General features: G+C 44.0%; 1 protein-coding gene and 1 pseudogene across 1 annotated transcript; both read left to right on the top strand.

Moving 5' to 3' along the window:
• The first annotated feature begins 13,464 nt into the window (after nucleotides 1–13,464).
• On the top strand, nucleotides 13,465–14,865 carry LOC138986421 (DDB1- and CUL4-associated factor 12-like protein 2; annotated as a pseudogene).
• A 2,784-nt stretch (nucleotides 14,866–17,649) lies between these two features.
• LOC138986422 (DDB1- and CUL4-associated factor 12-like protein 2) lies at nucleotides 17,650–19,077 on the top strand. The gene has a single exon (XM_070366114.1). The coding sequence runs from the start codon at nucleotides 17,674–17,676 to the stop codon at nucleotides 19,075–19,077; it is 1,404 nt and encodes a 467-aa protein (XP_070222215.1). The 5' UTR covers nucleotides 17,650–17,673.
• Nucleotides 19,078–20,761: the final 1,684 nt, after the last annotated feature.

Here is a 20,761-nt window from a genome sequence, read left to right on the forward strand (position 1 = left end):
AATGTATTCTTTTTAATGGCTGAGTAATACTATGAGTGAGATGGTTAATGTTTTGTGTCACCTTGAATCATACTAAGCTCAGATGTCTGTGGTTAGGCATTATTTCTGGGTATGTCTCTGAGGGTGTTTCCTGAAGAGATTAGTATTTGAATTTGTAGACTGTTTTTGCTTTGCTCTTCCCTATGTGGGTGCAGATTATGCAATCTTTTGTGGGTCTAAATAGAAGGAAAAGGAAAAGAAGGGGACATTATCTCCTTTCCTACCTGTGTGCTTGACCTAAAACAGTAGTCTTCTTCCTGCCTTTGTACTGGGATTTACACCATCAGCTCCCTGGATTCTCAGGTCTTTGGGCTCAGATCATAGTTACACCACTGGCTTTCCTGGGGTTCCAGTTTGCAGACGCCAGATAGCAGATCATGGGATTTCTCAGCCTCCAAAATCATATGAGCCAATTCCTTGGTAATAAATTCTTCTCTCTCTCTCCACACACATACACACACACACACACACACACACACACACACACACAATTGGTTCTGTTTCTCGGGAGAACCCTGAACAATACAATGAGGGAGCAGTATTTCAATTAATTATCTTTGCTTCATACAATACTCCTCATCTCTTATCACTGTCACTGTTATTATTTATCTATGCAAGATGCTGAATATTAAGCAAAAAATTTAGGTATGATACATAATACAGTTTCATACTGTCCCTGACATTTGTCTTAGCTTTTTCTCATCTGCTGGCAGAACCACAAATGACAAGCAATTAAGCTTTCTGCTTTTTGTGTTTTCACACTTGCTATCCTTGTAATATGATGTGTTTTACGTAAATTCCCAAAACCTATGTCATAATCCTACCCAGGAAGAATGTTGGAAGACCAAAGCATGACTGACAGAAACTAATTATTTCCCAAACTGTCCTGTGGAAAAGAGTTTAATAAAAAACCAAGTTTGGAAAACTCAGATTAAAGTAAAGTAGATTTCCTTTGTGAAAGACTTGTCAGGGGCTTTACTTAGATCACATGCATTGTGAATGTCTCCAGATTGAATACTGTGTACATCTATTTGCCAAATGTGTTTCACTGCAGGACACACATATAGACTATATGCAAAGCATCTCACAATAATTGTTTAAAATACACTTTAGAAATTCTTGCACAGAAAAATTTGAATGCTTTTTTTAGTGGACTGTTTGTTTCCCCTAAATTCATATTTTATAACCTTAATTCTTATATAATGGTACTAGGAGGTGAGACCTTTGTGAGGTAACTAGGTATAGATGAAATCTTGAGAATGGAGATCCCATGATGAAATTAGTGCCCTTTTAAGAAGAGAAAGAGGCAGGGGAGGTTCTTCATCACCCCATGTGATAACACAGAGAGAAAGCCACTGTCTGCAATCCAGGAAGACAGTCTGCACCAGAACCTGACTATTATGGTATCCTAAATTCAGACTTTAAACGACAAAAATTAAAAGATGAAATTAAAACGCCCTTGCTCCTTGGAAGAAAAGCTATGGCAAACCTAGAGAGCATATTAAAAAGCAGAGACATTACTTTGTCCGTATAATCAAAGCTATGATCTTTCCAGTAGTCATGTATGGATGTGAGAATTGGACCATAAAGAAGGCTGAGTGCCAAAGAATTGATGCTTTTGAATTGCGGTGCTGGAGAAGACTCGTGAGAGTCCCTTGGACAACATGGAGCTCAAACCAGTCAATCCTAAAAGAAATCAACCCTGAATATTCGAAGCTCCAATATTTTGGCTACCTAATGCAAACAGCAAACTCATTGGAAAAGACCCTGATGCTGGGAAATATTAAGGGCAAAAGGAGAAAGGGGCAGCAGAGGATGAGATTGTTGGATGGCATCATAGACTCAATGGACATAAATTGTAGTAAACTCCAGGAGATAGTGGAGGCAGGGGAGCCTGGCGTGCTGCAGTCCATGGGGTCACAAAGAGTAAGACACAACTTAGTGACTGAACAACAACAACAAATCAGGCTTTTAGCCTCCAAAATGTGAGGAATAAATTTCTTTTGTTTAAGCCACCCAGGCTATGTGATTCTGGTATTTTGTTATGGCAGCCTGAACAACTGAGATAGTGCAGTTGAGGTAATTGGGATAAAACTAAATTTTCGGTTCATCTCTGACCCTTACTGGCAATCTAACACTATCTCTAAGTCTGTCACCTCATCTCTAGAGTAGGGACAGAAATATTCAGCCTTCAGGATTTTTGTGAAGACTGTATATACATAGCTTATATCAAGTGATCAATAAACGATAGCTACGATTATGATTATTCCCTGTTATTCTGGGTTTCTCTTACTCCAACTCAAAGTTTAAAGAGAATTGAAAAATGTACAAATTTATGAATTAGGCTACTCAAACTGGAAAATTTTGTACAAAAGACTATATCCCCGTGGATCCTTTTAGAGAGGGCAATTACTCAAAATCTATTGCCGTAAAGTTGGATCCTGCATAGTTAACCTTGGAGCACCCAGGCTGGTAATAGATCAGCTGCAAGTATGATCAATACCTAGAGATAAGCCTAAGTGAGAGCTTACTCTCCTGAGCTTACTGCTTTTTCAACAAACATTGGCTGCTTACCAGGTCCAACTGGATCATGTGATGTGTTAGATGCATTAGGAAGGCATTCCACTGAGCTCTAACACTCCAAGAAAGCTTCTTGCACTGGACCCCCAAGGACCATTTCTGAGTGATGAAATATAATTTTTATACCCATAGTACTCCAGAAGAGCCTCACAATATCCTATTTCTGGTCCTAGTTGAAAATAATGCTCATAATTCATTTCTTTTTCCTGAAAAACTGTATTCACATTTGGTCAGTCCTTTTGTTTCATGTTTTCAGATTTGGATAATTATGCCTCTTCGTATAATTGCTTTGTAAGGCCTACCTGACAATTCAGTCTAGTACCTTAACTGTAAAGAATAAATATATCAATGCCAATTTTTTGACATTAAATAAAGTGATAAAACCATGCTTGAAGCATTTATTCTACAACATACTTTTCTTCTAAAATATCATGTTTTAAAAACCTAATCTTATAAGGTAAAAGCATTTGTTCTAGGCATGGTTAGGAAAAAAAAAATTAATGAGTAAATTGGGTCAGACTCTGTCTTTGGAGAACCTGTAATTTACTATTTTCATCTTTTCATATGCAGTCAACATAGCTATTGAAAGACAAAAGTATGTTGTGCTTGATGTATTATATTTTCCAGATTTACATGCATTCTCTCCTAACACCTTTTTGACTCATCATCTATATATGAAATTATGTGTGTATACATATGTGTATGTGTGTGCAGAAAGAAAAATAGCTACATAGATAGATAGCGAGATAGATTCCTGCTTCTTATTTTCAATTAATTTCTCCACAGTACAGCATTTTCTTATGACGGTAATTAGTTTCTCTTAAAACCACGAAGTTAATGTGAGAAAATACTACTGATAGGGTCTCTAATTTTTTCAGTGAAATAACAATGCTTAGAGGAGATTTAGACAAGTGATAATGGGAAAATGTACATGTATTTACAAGAAATTAACAGTGACTAAATTGAAACATATGCTAAATGTCAGTCTGCTCCTCCAAAATACATTAAAATAAAGAATTTGGAGATAAATGTACCAATTTTAGAAAAAAGTATAGTAACCAGAAGTCTTGTTGTTCATTTCCCAATCAGCATTTATTGCAGTACACTGCGGTGTTACTTAACTCTACTCACTGCCACTTTTTCCCACAAATCAGGGTTTTAAAAATTCCATTATGGACTAACTATAGTGAATGCATATTACGTTCATAGTAGTTAGTATGTATTACATAAAATTACTGAAGCTGAGAATCTCACTGTCCTAGCTTATTCTTTGACTCTAATACCTGTCTTTCCATGGACTGACTTACCTTTATCATTGTACTTTCACTTGGTCCAATCAGCTGAGACCAGGAGAACAAGGACATATGATAAAAAGCTATATCAGCAAAAGGCTTCTTCTAGAACAAGAGCTCTGGGTGAGGCAGGTTGCCATTAAAGGTACTGTGGGAAGGCAGGTGCCATGAACCATCTCTTACTCCTCTCTTCAGGATAATTTGTTGTTGTTCAGTTATTAAGTCATATCCAATTCTTTGTGACCCTATGAACTGCAGCACACCATGCTTCCCTGTCCTTCACTATCTCCTGGAATTTGCTCACATTCTTGTCAGTTGAGTCTCTGATGCCATCCAACCATCTCATCCTCTGATGCCCCCTTCTCCTCTTGCCCTCAATCTTTCCCAGCATCAGGGTCTTTTCCAACGAGTCAGTTCTTCACATCAGGTGACCAAAGTATTGGAGCTTCAACTCTGCTGATATGTATGGCACTATAATTCTATAAAGTAGGAATTAGGGAAAGTCCAGTAGTCCCCCCCCCCCTTATCCACTGTTTCACTTTAGTCTCAGTTGCCCATGGTCAATTGTGGTCTGAAAATATTAAATGGAATATTCCAGAAATAATTCATAAATTTTAAATTACATACCATTCTGAATAATGTAATGAAATCTTGTGCTACCCATCCCCATCCTGCCCAAGACATGAATCATCCCTTTGTCCAGCTTATCCCATCTGTTAGTTGCTTAGTGGCCATCTAGCTTACCAGATCACCTGTCACAGTAGTGCAGTGCAGCAACCCTTATTTTATTTAGTAATGACCCCAAATCACAAAAGTAGTAATGCTGGCAGGTCGGATATTCTCTTATTGTGCTTAATTTATAAAGTAAACTTTATCATAGGTATGTTTGTGTAGAAAAACGTAGTATATATAGAGTTTGGTACTATCTGCAGTTTCAGGCACTGGGGGTGTTGGAATGTATGCCCTCTGCCTAAGGGGAGACTGTTGTATATGGAAAATAATACTGAAATATTACATATTACTTTTTGCTTCTTACTATTTGAAACTGTTAATTGTGCTGTCTTTTAGATTTTTGAAATGACCAAGACTGACTTGACATGTCTAAAAAACTCTCAGCAAGGGGAATCAGATAGTTGGATAAGAATTCAATATATTTTAACTTTATCCTAACAGTTCTCAGTACATGATATAAGTTTTTTGGATGAGTTGTACATTTAGCTTTTACTATGTTCTACCTTAAAAATAAGAGAAGTATTTCTTAATCTTCAAAGAAATAAGACAAACCCTCACTATATCACTTGCTTTTATAAGCAAAAGTTCAATAGAGAATACATACTATAGCCTGTGCATGGTCATGAAAAACAAGCCAAGATACATGTCAGTCAAGGCTCTTTCACCTACTAGCTATATGAATTTGATGAGTTATCTTAAATTTACTATACTTCCATTTCTAATGCTTCCATTCCTAATACAATTGCACTCATCTCACACACTACTAAAGTAATGCTTAAACTTCTCCAAACCAGGCTTCAGCAAGTTCACTTCTGTGAACTTCCAGATGTTCAAGCTAGTTTTAGAAAAGGCAGAGGAACCAGAGATCAAATTGCCAACATCCGCTGGATCATTGAAAAAGCAAGAGAGTTCCAGAAAAACATCTATTTCTGCTTTATTGACTATGCCAAAGCCTTTGACTGTGTGGATCACAATAAACTCTGGAAAATTCTGAAAGAGATGGGAATACCAGACCACCTGACCTGCCTCCTGAGAAATCTGTATGCAGATCAGGAAGCAACAGTTAGAACTGGACATGGAACAACAGATTGGTTCCAAATAGGAAAAGGAGTACATCAAGGCTGTATATTGTCACCCTACTTATTTAACTTATATGCAGAGTACATCATGAGAAATGCTGGGCTGGAGGAAGCACAGGCTGGAATCAAGATTGCCAGGAGAAATATCAATAATCTCAGATACGCAAATGACACCACCCTTATGGCAGAAAGTGAAGAGGATCTAAAGAGCCTTTGGATGAAAGAGAAAGAGGAGAGTGAAAAGTTGGCTTAAAGCTCAACATTCAGAAAACGAAGATCATGGCATCCACTCCCATCACTTCATGGTGAACAGATGGGGAAACAGTGGGAACAGTGGCTGACTTTATTTTTCTAGGCTCGAAAATCACTGTGGATGGTGATTGCAGCCATGAAATTAAAAGACACTTACTCATTGGAAGGAAAGTTATGACCAACCTAGACAGCATAATAAAAAGCAAAAACATTGCTTTGCCAACAAAGGTCCGTCTAGGTAAGGCTATGATTTTTCCAGTGGTCATGTATGGATATGAGAGTTGGACTATAAAGAAAGCTGAGTGCAGAAGAATTGATACTTTTGAAGTGTGGTGTTGGAGAAGACTCTTGAGAGTCCCTTGGACTGCAAGGAGATCCAGCCAGTCCATCCTAAAGGAGATCAGTCCTGGGTGTTCATTGGAAGGACTGATGCTGAAGCTGAAACTCCAATAATTTGGCCACCTCATGCAAAGAACTGACTCATTGGAAAAGACCCTGATGCTGGGAAAGATTGAGGTCAGGAGGAGTAGGGGACAACAGAAGATGAGACAGTTGGATGGCATCACTGACTCGATGGCCATGGGTTTGTGTGGACTCTGGGAGTTGGTGATGGACAGGGAGGCCTGGCATGCTGCAGTTCATGGGGTCGCAAAGAGTCGGACACGACTGAGCGACTGAACTGAACTGAACTGAACATCCCTAATATGTTCAATGGGAGAGATAATCCAGGGCTCCAGTTGTTGTGGTAGGTATTAAATGAAATAATTTATGTAAAGCACTTAGCATAGTACCTGTCTTACTAATACATTCAGTAAATAACAGTCCACTAGACGACATCTCTAAGCAGTGAGTACAAGACTATAAATTGAGGTACCAAAGGAAATATAAAACAGTAAATTTGTCTATTATTTAAAAATTATGTTTATACACACTGATATGCAATTTTAAATAAATGTAAATATGTAATCATATCATATATGTTGTGTTTGGAGGGTATTTATGTCTTTCCTTTTTGCTTGCCCCATCCCTATCTCTTTCTCTCTCCTTCCCCCATATCATCTCCCTTTCATATTATTATCATCATATCATCATCCACCACACACAAGTAAACTCCAGGTACCTCATGCTAAAATACTAGTATACATCTGCATTGCATTAATCCATTAAATCTCTTTTACGTCTCCTCAAGAAAGTATAAAATATATGGGCATAGTATTTTGTGTATATCATATTTAAGTAAGCAGACAAATATCAAGGATGCCTTCTTGGATTTTGTTTTTAATTGTGGGAAGTCCTTTGCCTACTACTGGAAGTCCTGGGAGGGGGTGAAAGCACTCTTTTAAACACTTCATTTGGACCTACTAAAGAAGCAGCTGGTCAGTATATTAACCTCAATCATCTAACCTGCACAGTTAGAAGGAAGACTGACCATTCTCAGAAAGAATCCTGATTCCAGGACCTCACTGAGGTTGTTAGGTTGCAGCCTCCTTAGGTACATTTATGGGGGGAGGGGGGGTCTGCAATGCTAAATGTTTTCTTTCTGCTCAATTCTATTAGGTGCCTGACAGTTGTGCACAGTGAGGTGAGAGCTGCCCAGGAGAAAGAGTGGCACTTGACTAGGTTTTCCCCTGCCCTAGCCCCCACATGTTCTAAAGGCCTCTGTCAAGTCAAGAGGCCAGGCTGCACAGTTGTAAGCAGAGTCCAATGTGTCAGTGTTAGTTGTTGTTCAGTTGGTCAGTTGTGTTTGGCTCTTTGTGACCCCATGGACTGCAGCACACCAGGCTGCCCTGTCCTTCACTATCTCCTGAAGTTTGTTCACACCCATGTCCATTGAGTCAGTGATGCTGTCCAACCATCTCATCCTCTGTTGTCCCTTCTCTTCCTGCCCTCAGTCTTCCCCAGCATCAGGGTCTTTTCCAGTGATTTGGCTCTTCGCATCACATAGCCAAAATATTGGAGCTTCAGCTTCACCATCAGTCCTACCAATGACTATTCAGGGTTGATTTCTTTAGGATTGACTGCTTTGATCTCCTTGCTGACCAAGGGCCTCTAAAGAGCCTTTTCCAGAACCACAGTTCAAGAGCATCAGTTCTTTGGCACTCAGCCTTCTTTATGGTCCAACTCTCACATCTGTACATGACTACTGGAAAAACCATAGCTTTGACTATAGGTCAGTGTTAGACCTATTGACAAAGGAGTGCTGATAGTTTCTTTTAAAATTTTTCTATCTTAACAAATTTTATTTGTTCCATGATTTATTTTCTCATGATTTTTAAATTTTTATTTTGAGATAATTTTAGATTCACATGTAATGGTAAGAAATAACACAGAGATTCAGTCTATACTTTACCCAGTTTGCTCCCATGAGAAATTCTAGTAGCATATCGGTACCAGAATATTGGCATTGACAGCGATGATTTAGAACATTTCCATCACTACAGAGATACCTACTGCAGCCCTGTTATGGACACAGCCACTTCACTCCCAACTCCCACTTCATTTAACGCTTGGTAACTAATTTGTCTATTTCTATAAATTGGTCATTTCAAAAATGTTATGTAAATGGAGCCATACAGTTTTTAACCTTTTGACATTTGTTTTCTTCATTCAACATAATTTCCTCAAGATTCTTCCTTTACATGTATATGTATGGCTGAGTTCTTCACTGTCTGGCTGAAACTATCAGAACACTGCTAATCAGCTATACTCCAATACAAAATAAAAAGTTAAAAAACTAAACCTTTTCCACCAAAACATTGTTCATTGTTCCCTTATTCTGAACCACATAAAAATATCTAAAATTTTTTTCAATATAAAATTCAACTTCAAAAAATGATTCATTCAAGTTAGAGCATGTATCAGTAGTCTATTCTTTCTGTACTGCTGAGTCATTATCGATGATATAGATGGACTACAGTTTGTTTAACCATCCGTCTCATGAAGGGCAATATCTAATCCATGTTGTTTCCAGACTTTGGCTATTATAACTAGAGCCAAAGTCTGGAAACAACATGGATTAAAATGTTTGGTGTGTGTATTTCTATGTTCTTTGTTCTGTTTGCTATGTCTATAGCTCTGCTAATATCATACTATCTTAATTACTGTAAATATGTAGAGTGATTCCTCTTACGTTTCTCTTGTATTCAAGATTGTTTTATAGGGACTGTGCCTTTCCATATAGATTTTAGAACAAGTTTAGTTATGTCTCCAAAATACCTTGCTGAGATTTTGATAGAAATTGCATTAAAACTACAGATACGTTTCTGGAGTATTGACATCTGTACTATGTTGTGTCTTCAAAAATATAAACATATCATGTACCTAGATCTTAACTGATTTCATGCATTAGTATTTTTTCTTTTTAACCATACATCCTATACATATTTTGATAAGTTTATATGGAAATATTTCATTTTATCTTTATGATTTTAAATGGTACTGTGTTCTTAATTTTGGTTTGTATATGTTAGTTGTTGGTATACATAAATATAACCAGATTCTGAGAATCCTACAACCTTGTTGAATTCAATTATCAGTTCTAGGAATTTCTTCTCGTAGATTCCTTAGGACTTTCTACATACACAATCATTTCATCTGCAAATAGGAACACATTTATTTACTTATTTCCAATTTTTAGGCCTTTTATTTATCTTTCCTTATTAAACTGGGTAGAAATTCTAATACTGTACTGGATTAAAGCGGTGAAACCAGAAACCCTTGCCTTGTTTCTTTTCTTAGAGGTAAAGCATCTAGCTTCTCACCTTTCAATAGGATGCTTGTTGTAGGTTTTTATAAATATTCTTTACTAAGTTGAAGAAGTTCTTTTCTATTCTGAGTTTGCTGAGAGTTTTTATCATGAATGGTGGTTGGATTTGGTCAACTGTTTTTCTGTCAGTTGATAAGATTATGTGGTTTTTTTTTTTCATTGTACTTTTGATACGTTAGTTTGCACAGGATTTCTGATGTCAAACCAGACTTGCATACCTGGAGTAAATCCAACTTGATCATGGAGTCGCTCTTGTTTGGCACTTACAAATTTAGGATTGTAATGCCTTCTTTGTGGATTGATCCTTCTAGCATTATATAATGACTCTCTTTGTCTTTAGTAATTTTCTCAACACTGAACTTCACTTTTTCTGATGTTAATATAGCTTGTATTTTTCATGACTAATGCTTGTATTATTTTTCTATCCTTTTATTTTCAGTCTATTGATGTCATGTTTGAAGGGAGTTACTTATAGAAAACATATTTTTGAATCATGTTTTCTTTTTAATTCATTCTGCCAATCTTTGTCTTGTGATTAATGTATTTAGCATTACTATAAAGGCAGCTAGTGGAGGGGATGGAATTCCAGCTGAGCTGTGTAAAATCCTAACAGACAATGCTGTTTAAGTGTGGCACTTAATATGTCAGCAACTTTGGAAAACTCAGCAGTGGCCACAGGACTGGAAAAGGTCAGTTTTCATTTCAATCCCAAAGAAGCACAACGTCAAAGAATGTTCAAACTTCCACACAGTTGTGCTCACTTCGCATGCTAGCAAGGTAATGCTCAAAACTCTTCAAGCTAGGCTTCAGCAGTACACGAACCGAGAACTTCCAGATGTACAAGCTGGGTTTTGAAGATGCAGAGGAACCAGAGATCAAATTGCCAACATGTGTTGGATCATGGAGAAAGCAAAGGAGCTCCTACTACTGCTTTAGTGACTACACTAAAGCCTTTACTGCGTGGATCACAACAAATTGTAGAAAATTCTTAAAGAGATGGGAGTACCAGACCACTTTACCTGTCTCCTGAGAAACCTGTATGTAGGTCAAGAAGCAACAGTTAGAACTGGACATGGAACAATGGACTGGCACCAAATTGGAAAAGGAGTTATGACAAGGCTGTATATTGTCACCCTGTTTGTTTAACTTATATGCAGAGTAGATCATGCAAAATGCTGGGCTGGATAAATCACAAGCTGGAATCAAGGGAGGGAGGGAAGTGGGGAGATGGAGGGGGGAGGGAGGGAAGAAATACCAACAACCTCAGACATGCACATGATACCACTCTAATGGCAGACAGTGAAGAGGACTAAAGAGCCTCTTGATGAGAGTGAAAAGGCTGGTTTGAAACCCAGCATTCAAAAAACTAAGATCATGGCATCTGGTCCCATCACTTTATGGCAAACAGAAGGAGAAAAAGTAGAAACAGTAACAGATTTTATTTTCTTGGGCTCCAAATTCACTGCAGACGGTGACTGCAGCCATGAAATTAAAAGATGCTTGCTCCTTGGAAGGAAAGCTATGAGGAACCTAGATAGCATATTAAAAAGCAGAGACATTACTTTGCCAACAAAGGTCCTTCTAGTCAAAGCTATGTTTTTTCCAGTAGTCACATATGGATGTGAGAGTTGGCCCATAAAGAGAGCACTGAAGAATTGATGTTTTTGAACTGTGGTGCTAGAAAATACTCTTGAGAGTCTCTTGGACAGCAAGGAGATCAAACCAGTCAATCCTAAAGGAAATCAACCCTGAATATTCATTGGAAGGACTGAAACTGAGCTGAAGTTCTAGTACTCTTGCCACCTGCTATGAAGAGCTGACTCATTGGAAAAGGGCCTGATGCTGGGAAAGATTGAGGGCAGGAAGAGAAGGGGGCTGCAGAGGATGAGATGGTTAGACAGCAACACAGACTCAATGGATATGAACTTGAGCAAACTCTGGGAGACAGTGGAGGGCAGAGGAGCCTGGAGTGCTGCCGTCTACGGGATCGCAGAGTAGTACACAACTTAGGGACTGAAGAACAACAACGTGTATATTAATTAAGCTGCCTCTACCATTATTACATACACTAAAAGTTTGTGAACCTGTTCTCTACACTCTCTGTGCCATTTCACACATGGTTACTTCTTTCAGAAATGTTCTTTCCCCGCACCCACACCTGTAAATACAAAAATGCAGCTATCTCTATGAAGCAGTCCCTGCTCTCATTTTCACCACCACCAGCCCATGCAAGGGACATGTGTTGCTATGAGATGAATAATATGCGAGAAATAATCAGAACTGGGGTGTAGAGGAGTGTTGGGGAACACTGGAATGAAGCAGCTGGACTACAGTGGTGGAAAGGACCCATGGTTTGTACTTGGAACTTGCGCATTTCAGCTAACATTGCAAAAAAAAAAAAAAAGTGAGGGCAGCAGGGTGAAAAATAAACAGGGCAGGGGAAAGAAGAATGAAGCAGCAACAGAGTAGCTCCAATGGGCTCCCCTGATAAGTCAGAAAGGCAAATCCATCTCCCCGTGTATCCTCCCTCCCCACAAGCATCAGGCCTATAAATATTTCTGTTAGGAGGAGGGGTGTTTCTGCAAATGGCTACCAACCACCAGCCTGCTTCGGAGAAGGCGATGGCACCCCACTCCAGTACTCTTGTCTGGAAAATCCCAGGCTCCGCTGTTCATGGGGTTGGGAAGAGTCGGACACGACTGAGCGACTTCATTTTCACTTTTTACTTTCATGCACTGTAGAAGGAAATGGCCACCCACTCCAGTGTTCTTGGCTGGAGAATCCCAGGGACGGGGGAGCCTGGTGGGCTGCCGTCTATGGGGTCACAGAGAGTGGGACACGGCTGAAGTGACTTAGCACTTAGCATAGCACCAGCCTCCAGGCGCCATGTTTTTAACTGTGTAACTAAATGAGCCTGCCTCCGTAGGAGGCTGCCAGGGGGCTGGCTGCTCTGAGGAGGCCAAGAAAAGTATGGAACACCCACCTCCTAAGAATAAGCCTTCGCTCTGAACACTTATACTCTCATTTGTTCTTGTGGTCGCCTCCATCCCGAAAGCTCTTTATCTCCATGTTTGCTTGTGAAAATCTTGCCCATCCCGCAGGACCTCTCCCAAAGCCCCAGGGGACTACAGGACCTGCTCCTGAGAGTTGAGAACACACCAAAGTGCAGGAAGGGAGCCCCCAGCTGGCTATTCCTCCCCGTTTTCGGGCTCTGAGTTACAATCACTCCCACCTCCCTAAACACACAGGCCGGTTGAGTCTGTCTAATCCAGGAGCACTGGTTGTCCGGGTTGAATTTCAACCCCTTAGTGGGGATTCAGGACAGGCCCACACCCCTCCTGGAGCCAGGCCCCAGACTCCTCCCAGCCGCACAACCCCACAGGCGGTGCCCTCCCTGGCCTCCCCCAGCTGGCCGGCCCTCCCCCCCCCCCGCCACGCCGGGAATCCAGGAGCACTGGTTCGGGTGAATTTCAACCCCCCCCGCGTCCATCCACCCTCTCCTTCCTGCCCCCAAGTCCCAGCCCGCGGCCTCCACGTCCGCCTCCGCGCAGCCCCTCACGCGCAGGCAGCATTTCCCACCTGGAACGCGCTCCCGCGCCGCCCGCAGCATTTCCCACCTGGAACCGCGCCGCCGCCCGCGCTCCCACCCATGCTCCGCTCGACTCCGCGACTCCTCGCCCGCTCGCCAGCCCTGTCTTCCCACGCCGCCCCGCCCGCCGCCGGCATGGCCCCGGAGCAAACAGGTAACAAGAAGCGGGAAGAGCCCGCGCCCCAGAAGGCCGCAGAGGGCTCGCCGTCGCTGAGCTCGTCGCCGCCGGGCTCGCCGCCGCTGGCTCGGGCGGCGGTGCGGTGAGACGGCCCGCAGCCTCCCAAAAGCCCCAAGCGGATGGTGGTGCGGCGCTCACTGGTGGACTACCTAAGGGCGCGAGGTGGGCGCGCCAGGCCGCGCCGGGCTCTCAGGCTTCGATAGCGAGCTGCATGGCCTCGCGGTGCGGAAGCTGCCAGAGCTGCTGCGGAGCGCGAACTGTCCTTGGGCACCGTGGACAAGGTGTTCGCGTCGCAATGGCTGAACGCCAGGCAGGTGGTGTGCGGTACCAAGTGCAACACGCTCTTCGTGGTGGACGTGCGGTCCAGCCAGGTAACACGCATCCCCCTCATACGGGATCGTCGGCACCCGCCGCCCGCGCCCAGCCGGGCTGCGGCATCCATGCCGTCCAGCTGAATCCCTCCAAGACACTGATGGCCACCAGGGGTGAGAACCCCAACAGCCTGGCCGTCTACTGGTTGCCAACGCTGGATCCCTTGTGCCTGGGCGACCACGGCCACAAAGACTGGATCTTCGCCATCGCCTGGATGAGCGACACGGTGGTGGTGAGCGGCTCCCGCGATGGCACCTTGGGCATCTGGAAGATAGACCCCGACGTATTCCGGCGCAATGCTGCAGGGCTCTCCGTGTGTGCCCACATCCGTCCCGCGGAAGTGGAGGATGTCCCCAGGGCCGCCACCAACCGACGTAACTCCAAGGTGCGGGCTATGGCCTTCAGCGCCAAGAGGCAGGAGCTGGGAGCCGTGACCATGGATGGCTACTTCCACCTGTGGAAAGCCCAGAATACCCTGTCCAGGCTGTTGTCCATCAGGCTGCCTTACTGCAGAGAGAACGTTGTGCCTGACCTTCTGCGGTGAGTTGTCCCTGTACGCGGTAGGCTCCCAGTCCCATGTCTCTTTCCTGGACCTGCGCCAGGGTCACCAGAGCATCCGGTACCTGTGCTCCCACGAGGGCAGCACGGGTGTGCGCTCCCTCAGCTTCTATGAGCACATGGTCACCGTGGGCACCGGCCACGGCTCTCTGCTCTTCTATGACATCCGCGCGCAGAAGTTCCTGGAGGAGAAGGTCTCGGACAGCCAGCACTCCTCTCCGCGGCCCACAGGGCGGAGGTTCAGGCTGATTTGTGGCAGAGGCTGGCTCAACCAAGATGACCTGCAGATGAACGACCTCAGTGCCTTGGGCGAGTTGCCCAATGCTCTCTACACCCATTGCTACAACTGGCCGGAGATGAAGCTCTTCGTTGCTGGCGGCCCTCTTCCTTCAATCCTCCGTGGGAACTATGCAGGCCTCTGGAGCTAGGGATGGCCGCCCTGTCCTCAAAGTGCCCAGATTTACCTTCCAGTCCCCTCCCACTTTTCTCCTATGCCCTGTGGTTGTGCTTTTGAGTCTGTGTGGCTTTTATCTTTCAGATTAAAAAACTCCAGTTTACCTCTGCTTAGGGTATTAGGCGAAGAGAGATGGCGACCTAGAGAGTGAGTTACCCTTCGGTCAGTCAAAATTTGGCTTTAACACTTTTATACACCTGGCCAATAGTGTCGTTTTAAATTATACAAAAAAATTTTGATGAATTCTTAGTTCTGTTTACTGTTTGAGTCATTTATGTATTCTCTCACTTTAATGCCTGGCAGTCACGGTTTTACAATTGTGTATATTTTCTTTTTCTGTTACCTGTATTATGATAATACTGTTTTGGTCGTTTTTCTTCACAGATAGATGGTATATTGAGAGTATTTTTTTTTTTTTAAAGAGTTTGTACATGTGTTCTGGAAAGCTGGCTGTAGTATTATAGTGTTGTTCCAGTGGGAAGGTACATGCCAGTTTCTAGATTACCAGGTTTTGGAAGCATTCCATTTGCAAATTGTCATCTTCATGTTTGTAGTTTGTAAATTGTTGGTGCTAAACATGCTGTTTAAAAACGTCATTCATGGTGAAAACAAGATTGTCATACAATCTTGGGTTTTTTGGTACCAAAATCTCAATTGGTCAGAACACTTTAGGAATGCAAGGGTTCTGCTGATTGACTTTTCAGAAGTAATCTAAACACCCATTCTCTCTTTTAAGTTTTCCTGACCTGTTGTTAAATAGATAACGGAATATATATTTTCTCGCTTTTTGCCTTAGTAGTATTAACACTTGTGAGTATATGTGAATGTTTGTTGTTTAAGGTACTTGCACAGTTTCAGTGCCATCATTCAAAATGGGTTCCATGTATGAAAATGTAGAATGTATCACAGGCTAGGTAGAATGTATACTGGTCCTGATCCCGGGTATAGAACTGGATATTTTTGCTTTTGCTGTTGTCAATACCAAATACTATACTTGAACATGCTTTAAAATTTCTACTTCCGCTTAACAAAGTCATAGAAAAAAACCGCAAAGAAGGAAAATGAACCCAGTCCCTACTTCTGAAAAAGACTGTTAGCTTGTAAAGTTAAATTTGTTAAGATTTTATTTTGTCAAGTTCAAAGATTCTTATCTGAAGTAGAATAAACAGATTGTTAAAAAGTTGTTGTGATGTTACGACTCTCAATACAGTAATACGCGATTATCAAGGATACAGGATGTTTATTCTAAGAAGATGGGCCAGAAAGTAAAAGTAAATGCCATTAGGTTGAAGAAAAGTACTTTGGAGCATAGACCAATACAAAACATGGTTTGTTAGGAAAACAGATTGTACTTCTGCCTATGTGGGAATACTGGAAGTGAGAAGAGAGACTGGCCTTTCCTCACAACTGGCCAGGTTGTGCTGCTGATCGTGCATTAGTGTTGTGGCATGTCTGTTTTTCCTTAAATACTTCGCACTCAGATGTTGCCTTGGTGTCCATTACATGCTGTTCAATTGAAAATCTGAGCCAATTGAGTAATGTAATGAGTGATCCTAAAAGTAAGTTAAGAAATACAGTGGGAAAAGCAGTTTTTGTTTACAGAGATTATGTTAACAGGGTTGTATAGTTGTTATATTGGAGAAGGAAATGGCCACCCACTCCAGTGTTCTTGCCTGGAGAATCCCAGGGACGGGGGAGCCTGGTGGGCTGCCGTCTATGGGGTCACAGAGAGTGGGACACGGCTGAAGTGACTTAGCACTTAGCATAGCACCAGCCTCCAGGCGCCATGTTTTTAACTGTGTAACTAAATGAGCCTGCCTCCGTAGGAGGCTGCCAGGGGGCTGGCTGCTCTGAGGAGGCCAAGAAAAGTATGGAACACCCACCTCCTAAGAAAAAGCCTTCGCTCTGAACACTTATACTCTCCTTTGTCCTTGTGGTTGCCTCCATCCCGAAAGCTCTTTATCTCCATGTTTGCTTGTGAAAATCTTGCCCATCCCGCAGGACCTCTCCCAAAGCCCCAGGGGACTACGCCGAAGCACCTGCCTCTGGAACTGAGAGTTGAGAACAGCACCAAAGTGCAGGAAGGGAGCTGCCCCTCCCCTTGACTATTCCTCTCCACGTTTTCCGGGCTCTGAGTTACAATCACGCTGGCACCTCCGACCTAAACACACAGGCACATATATTTGGTTGAGTCTGTCTAGGTTCAACCAGAAGCTGATTGGCTGCTGTCTGATGGTTGGCCAAATACCCCGTATTATTTAGTGGGGATTCAGGACAGGCCCACTTGGCCAGTTTGGGGTCCTGGAGCCAGGCCCCCAGCACATCCCAGGCTCATCGCACACAACCCCACAGGCGAAGTGCCCTCCCACGCACCAGCCCCCCAGCTGGCTCGTCCCCCCCGCTTCTGCACCCCTCCCACCCCCCCGCCACGTCGGGAATCCAGGAGCACTGGTTCCGGGTGAATTTCAACCCCCGCCCCGAGGCTCCATCCACCCCTCCTTCCTGCCCCCTTTTGACTCCTCCCAGCCCGCCGCGTGCTACCTGGCCTCCCACGTCCGGCCCTCCCGCCGCCTGCGCCCCCTTGCGCTCGGCCCCCGCGTCGTCCTCGTCCCAAGTCGACTTCGCTCCCGCAGCCCTCGCCGCCGGCAGCATTTCCCACCTGGAACCGCGTCGCCGCCGCCCTCGCTGCCGCGCGCCGCCCATGCTCCGCTCGCCTGTCCGCGACTCCTCGCCCGGCTCGCCAGCCCTGTCTTCCCACGCCGCCCCCCGCCCGCCGCCCGGCATGGCCCCGGAGCAAACAGGTAACAAGAAGCGGGAAGAGCCCGCGCCCCAGAAGGCCGCAGAGGGCTCGTCGTCGCTGAGCTCGTCGTCGCCGGGCTCGTCGTCGCCGGGCTCGGCGGCGGTGCACGCAGACGGCCCGCAGCCTCCCAAGAAGCCCAAGCGGATGGTGGTGCGGCGCTCACTGGTGGACTACCTAAGGGGGCGCGAGGTGGGCGCGCCAGGCCGCGCCGGGCTCTCAGGCTTCGATAGCGAGCTGCATGGCTTCGCGGTGCGGAAGCTGCCAGAGCTGCTGCGGGAGCGCGAACTGTCCTTGGGCACCGTGGACAAGGTGTTCGCGTCGCAGTGGCTGAACGCCAGGCAGGTGGTGTGCGGTACCAAGTGCAACACGCTCTTCGTGGTGGACGTGCGGTCCAGCCAGGTAACACGCATCCCCCTCATACGGGATCGTCGGCACCCGCCGGCCCGCGCCCAGCCGGGCTGCGGCATCCATGCCGTCCAGCTGAATCCCTCCAAGACACTGATGGCCACCAGGGGTGAGAACCCCAACAGCCTGGCCGTCTACTGGTTGCCAACGCTGGATCCCTTGTGCCTGGGCGACCACGGCCACAAAGACTGGATCTTCGCCATCGCCTGGATGAGCGACACGGTGGTGGTGAGCGGCTCCCGCGATGGCACCTTGGGCATCTGGAAGATAGACCCCGACGTATTCCGGCGCAATGCTGCAGGGCTCTCCGTGTGTGCCCACATCCGTCCCGCGGAAGTGGAGGATGTCCCCAGGGCCGCCACCAACCGACGTAACTCCAAGGTGCGGGCTATGGCCTTCAGCGCCAAGAGGCAGGAGCTGGGAGCCGTGACCATGGATGGCTACTTCCACCTGTGGAAAGCCCAGAATACCCTGTCCAGGCTGTTGTCCATCAGGCTGCCTTACTGCAGAGAGAACGTGTGCCTGACCTTCTGCGGTGAGTTGTCCCTGTACGCGGTAGGCTCCCAGTCCCATGTCTCTTTCCTGGACCTGCGCCAGGGTCACCAGAGCATCCGGTACCTGTGCTCCCACGAGGGCAGCACGGGTGTGCGCTCCCTCAGCTTCTATGAGCACATGGTCACCGTGGGCACCGGCCACGGCTCTCTGCTCTTCTATGACATCCGCGCGCAGAAGTTCCTGGAGGAGAAGGTCTCGGACAGCCAGCACTCCTCTCCGCGGCCCACAGGGCGGAGGTTCAGGCTGATTTGTGGCAGAGGCTGGCTCAACCAAGATGACCTGCAGATGAACGACCTCAGTGCCTTGGGCGAGTTGCCCAATGCTCTCTACACCCATTGCTACAACTGGCCGGAGATGAAGCTCTTCGTTGCTGGCGGCCCTCTTCCTTCAAACCTCCGTGGGAACTATGCAGGCCTCTGGAGCTAAGGATGGCCACCCTGTCCTCAGAGTGCCTAGATTTACCTTCCAGTCCCCTCCCACTTTTCTCCTATGCCCTGTGTTTGTGCTTTTGAGTCTGTGTGGCTTTTATCTTTCAGATTAAAAAACTCCAGTTTACCTCTGCTTAGGGTATTAGGCGAAGAGAGATGGCGACCTAGAGAGTGAGTTACCCTTCGGTCAGTCAAAATTTGGCTTTAACACTTTTATACACCTGGCCAATAGTGTCGTTTTAAATTATACAAAAAAATTTTGACGAATTCTTAGTTCTGTTTACTGTTTGAGTCATTTATGTATTCTCTCACTTTAATGCCTGGCAGTCACGGTTTTACAATTGTGTATATTTTCTTTTTCTGTTACCTGTATTATGATAATACTGTTTTGGTCGTTTTTCTTCACAGATAGATGGTATATTGAGAGTATTTTTTTTTTTTTAAAGAGTTTGTACATGTGTTCTGGAAAGCTGGCTGTAGTATTATAGTGTTGTTCCAGTGGGAAGGTACATGCCAGTTTCTAGATTACCAGGTTTTGGAAGCATTCCATTTGCAAATTGTCATCTTCATGTTTGTAGTTTGTAAATTGTTGGTGCTAAACATGCTGTTTAAAAACGTCATTCATGGTGAAAACAAGATTGTCATACAATCTTGGGTTTTTTGGTACCAAACTCTCAATTGGTCAGAACACTTTAGGAATGCAAGGGTTCTGCTGATTGACTTTTCAGAAGTAATCTAAACACCCATTCTCTCTTTTAAGTTTTCCTGACCTGTTGTTAAATAGATAACAGAATATATATTTTCTCGCTTTTTGCCTTAGTAGTATTAACACTTGTGAGTATATGTGAATGTTTGTTGTTTAAGGTACTTGCACAGTTTCAGTGCCATCATTCAAAATGGGTTCCATGTATGAAAATGTAGAATGTATCACAGGCTAGGTAGAATGTATACTGGTCCTGATCCCGGGTATAGAACTGGATATTTTTGCTTTTGCTGTTGTCAATACCAAATACTATACTTGAACATGCTTTAAAATTTCTAATTCCGCTTAACAAAGTCATAGAAAAAAACCGCAAAGAAGGAAAATGAACCCAGTCCCTACTTCTGAAAAAGACTGTTAGCTTGTAAAGTTAAATTTGTTAAGATTTTATTTTGTCAAGTTCAAAGATTCTCATCTAAAGTAGAATAAACAGATTGTTAAAAAGTTGTTGTGATGTTACGACTCTCAATACAGTAATACACGATTATCAAGGATACAGGATGTTTATTCTAAGAAGATGGGCCAGAAAGTAAAAGTAAATGCCATTAGGTTGAAGAAAAGTACTTTGGAGCATAGACCAATACAAAACATGGTTTGTTAGGAAAACAGATTGTACTTCTGCCTATGTGGGAATACTGGAAGTGAGAAGAGAGACTGGCCTTTCCTCACAACTGGCCAGGTTGTGCTGCTGATCGTGCATTAGTGTTGTGGCATGTCTGTTTTTCCTTAAATACTTCGGCACTCAGATGTTGCCTTGGTGTCCATTACATGCTGTTCAATTGAAAATCTGAGCCAATTGAGTAATGTAATGAGTGATCCTAAAAGTAAGTTAAGAAATACAGTGGGGAAAAGCAGTTTTTGTTTACAGAGATTATGTTAACAGGGTTGTATAGTTGTTATATTGGAGAAGGAAATGGCCACC

Source organism: Bos mutus, chromosome X (assembly GCF_027580195.1).
Source record: "Bos mutus isolate GX-2022 chromosome X, NWIPB_WYAK_1.1, whole genome shotgun sequence".
NCBI classification, from domain to species: domain Eukaryota; kingdom Metazoa; phylum Chordata; class Mammalia; order Artiodactyla; family Bovidae; genus Bos; species Bos mutus.

Excerpts from the sequence above, each read along its gene's own strand:
- LOC138986422 (XM_070366114.1), top strand. The coding sequence starts at position 17,674 with ATGGCCCCGGAGCAAACAGGTAACAAGAAGCGGGAAGAGCCCGCGCCC.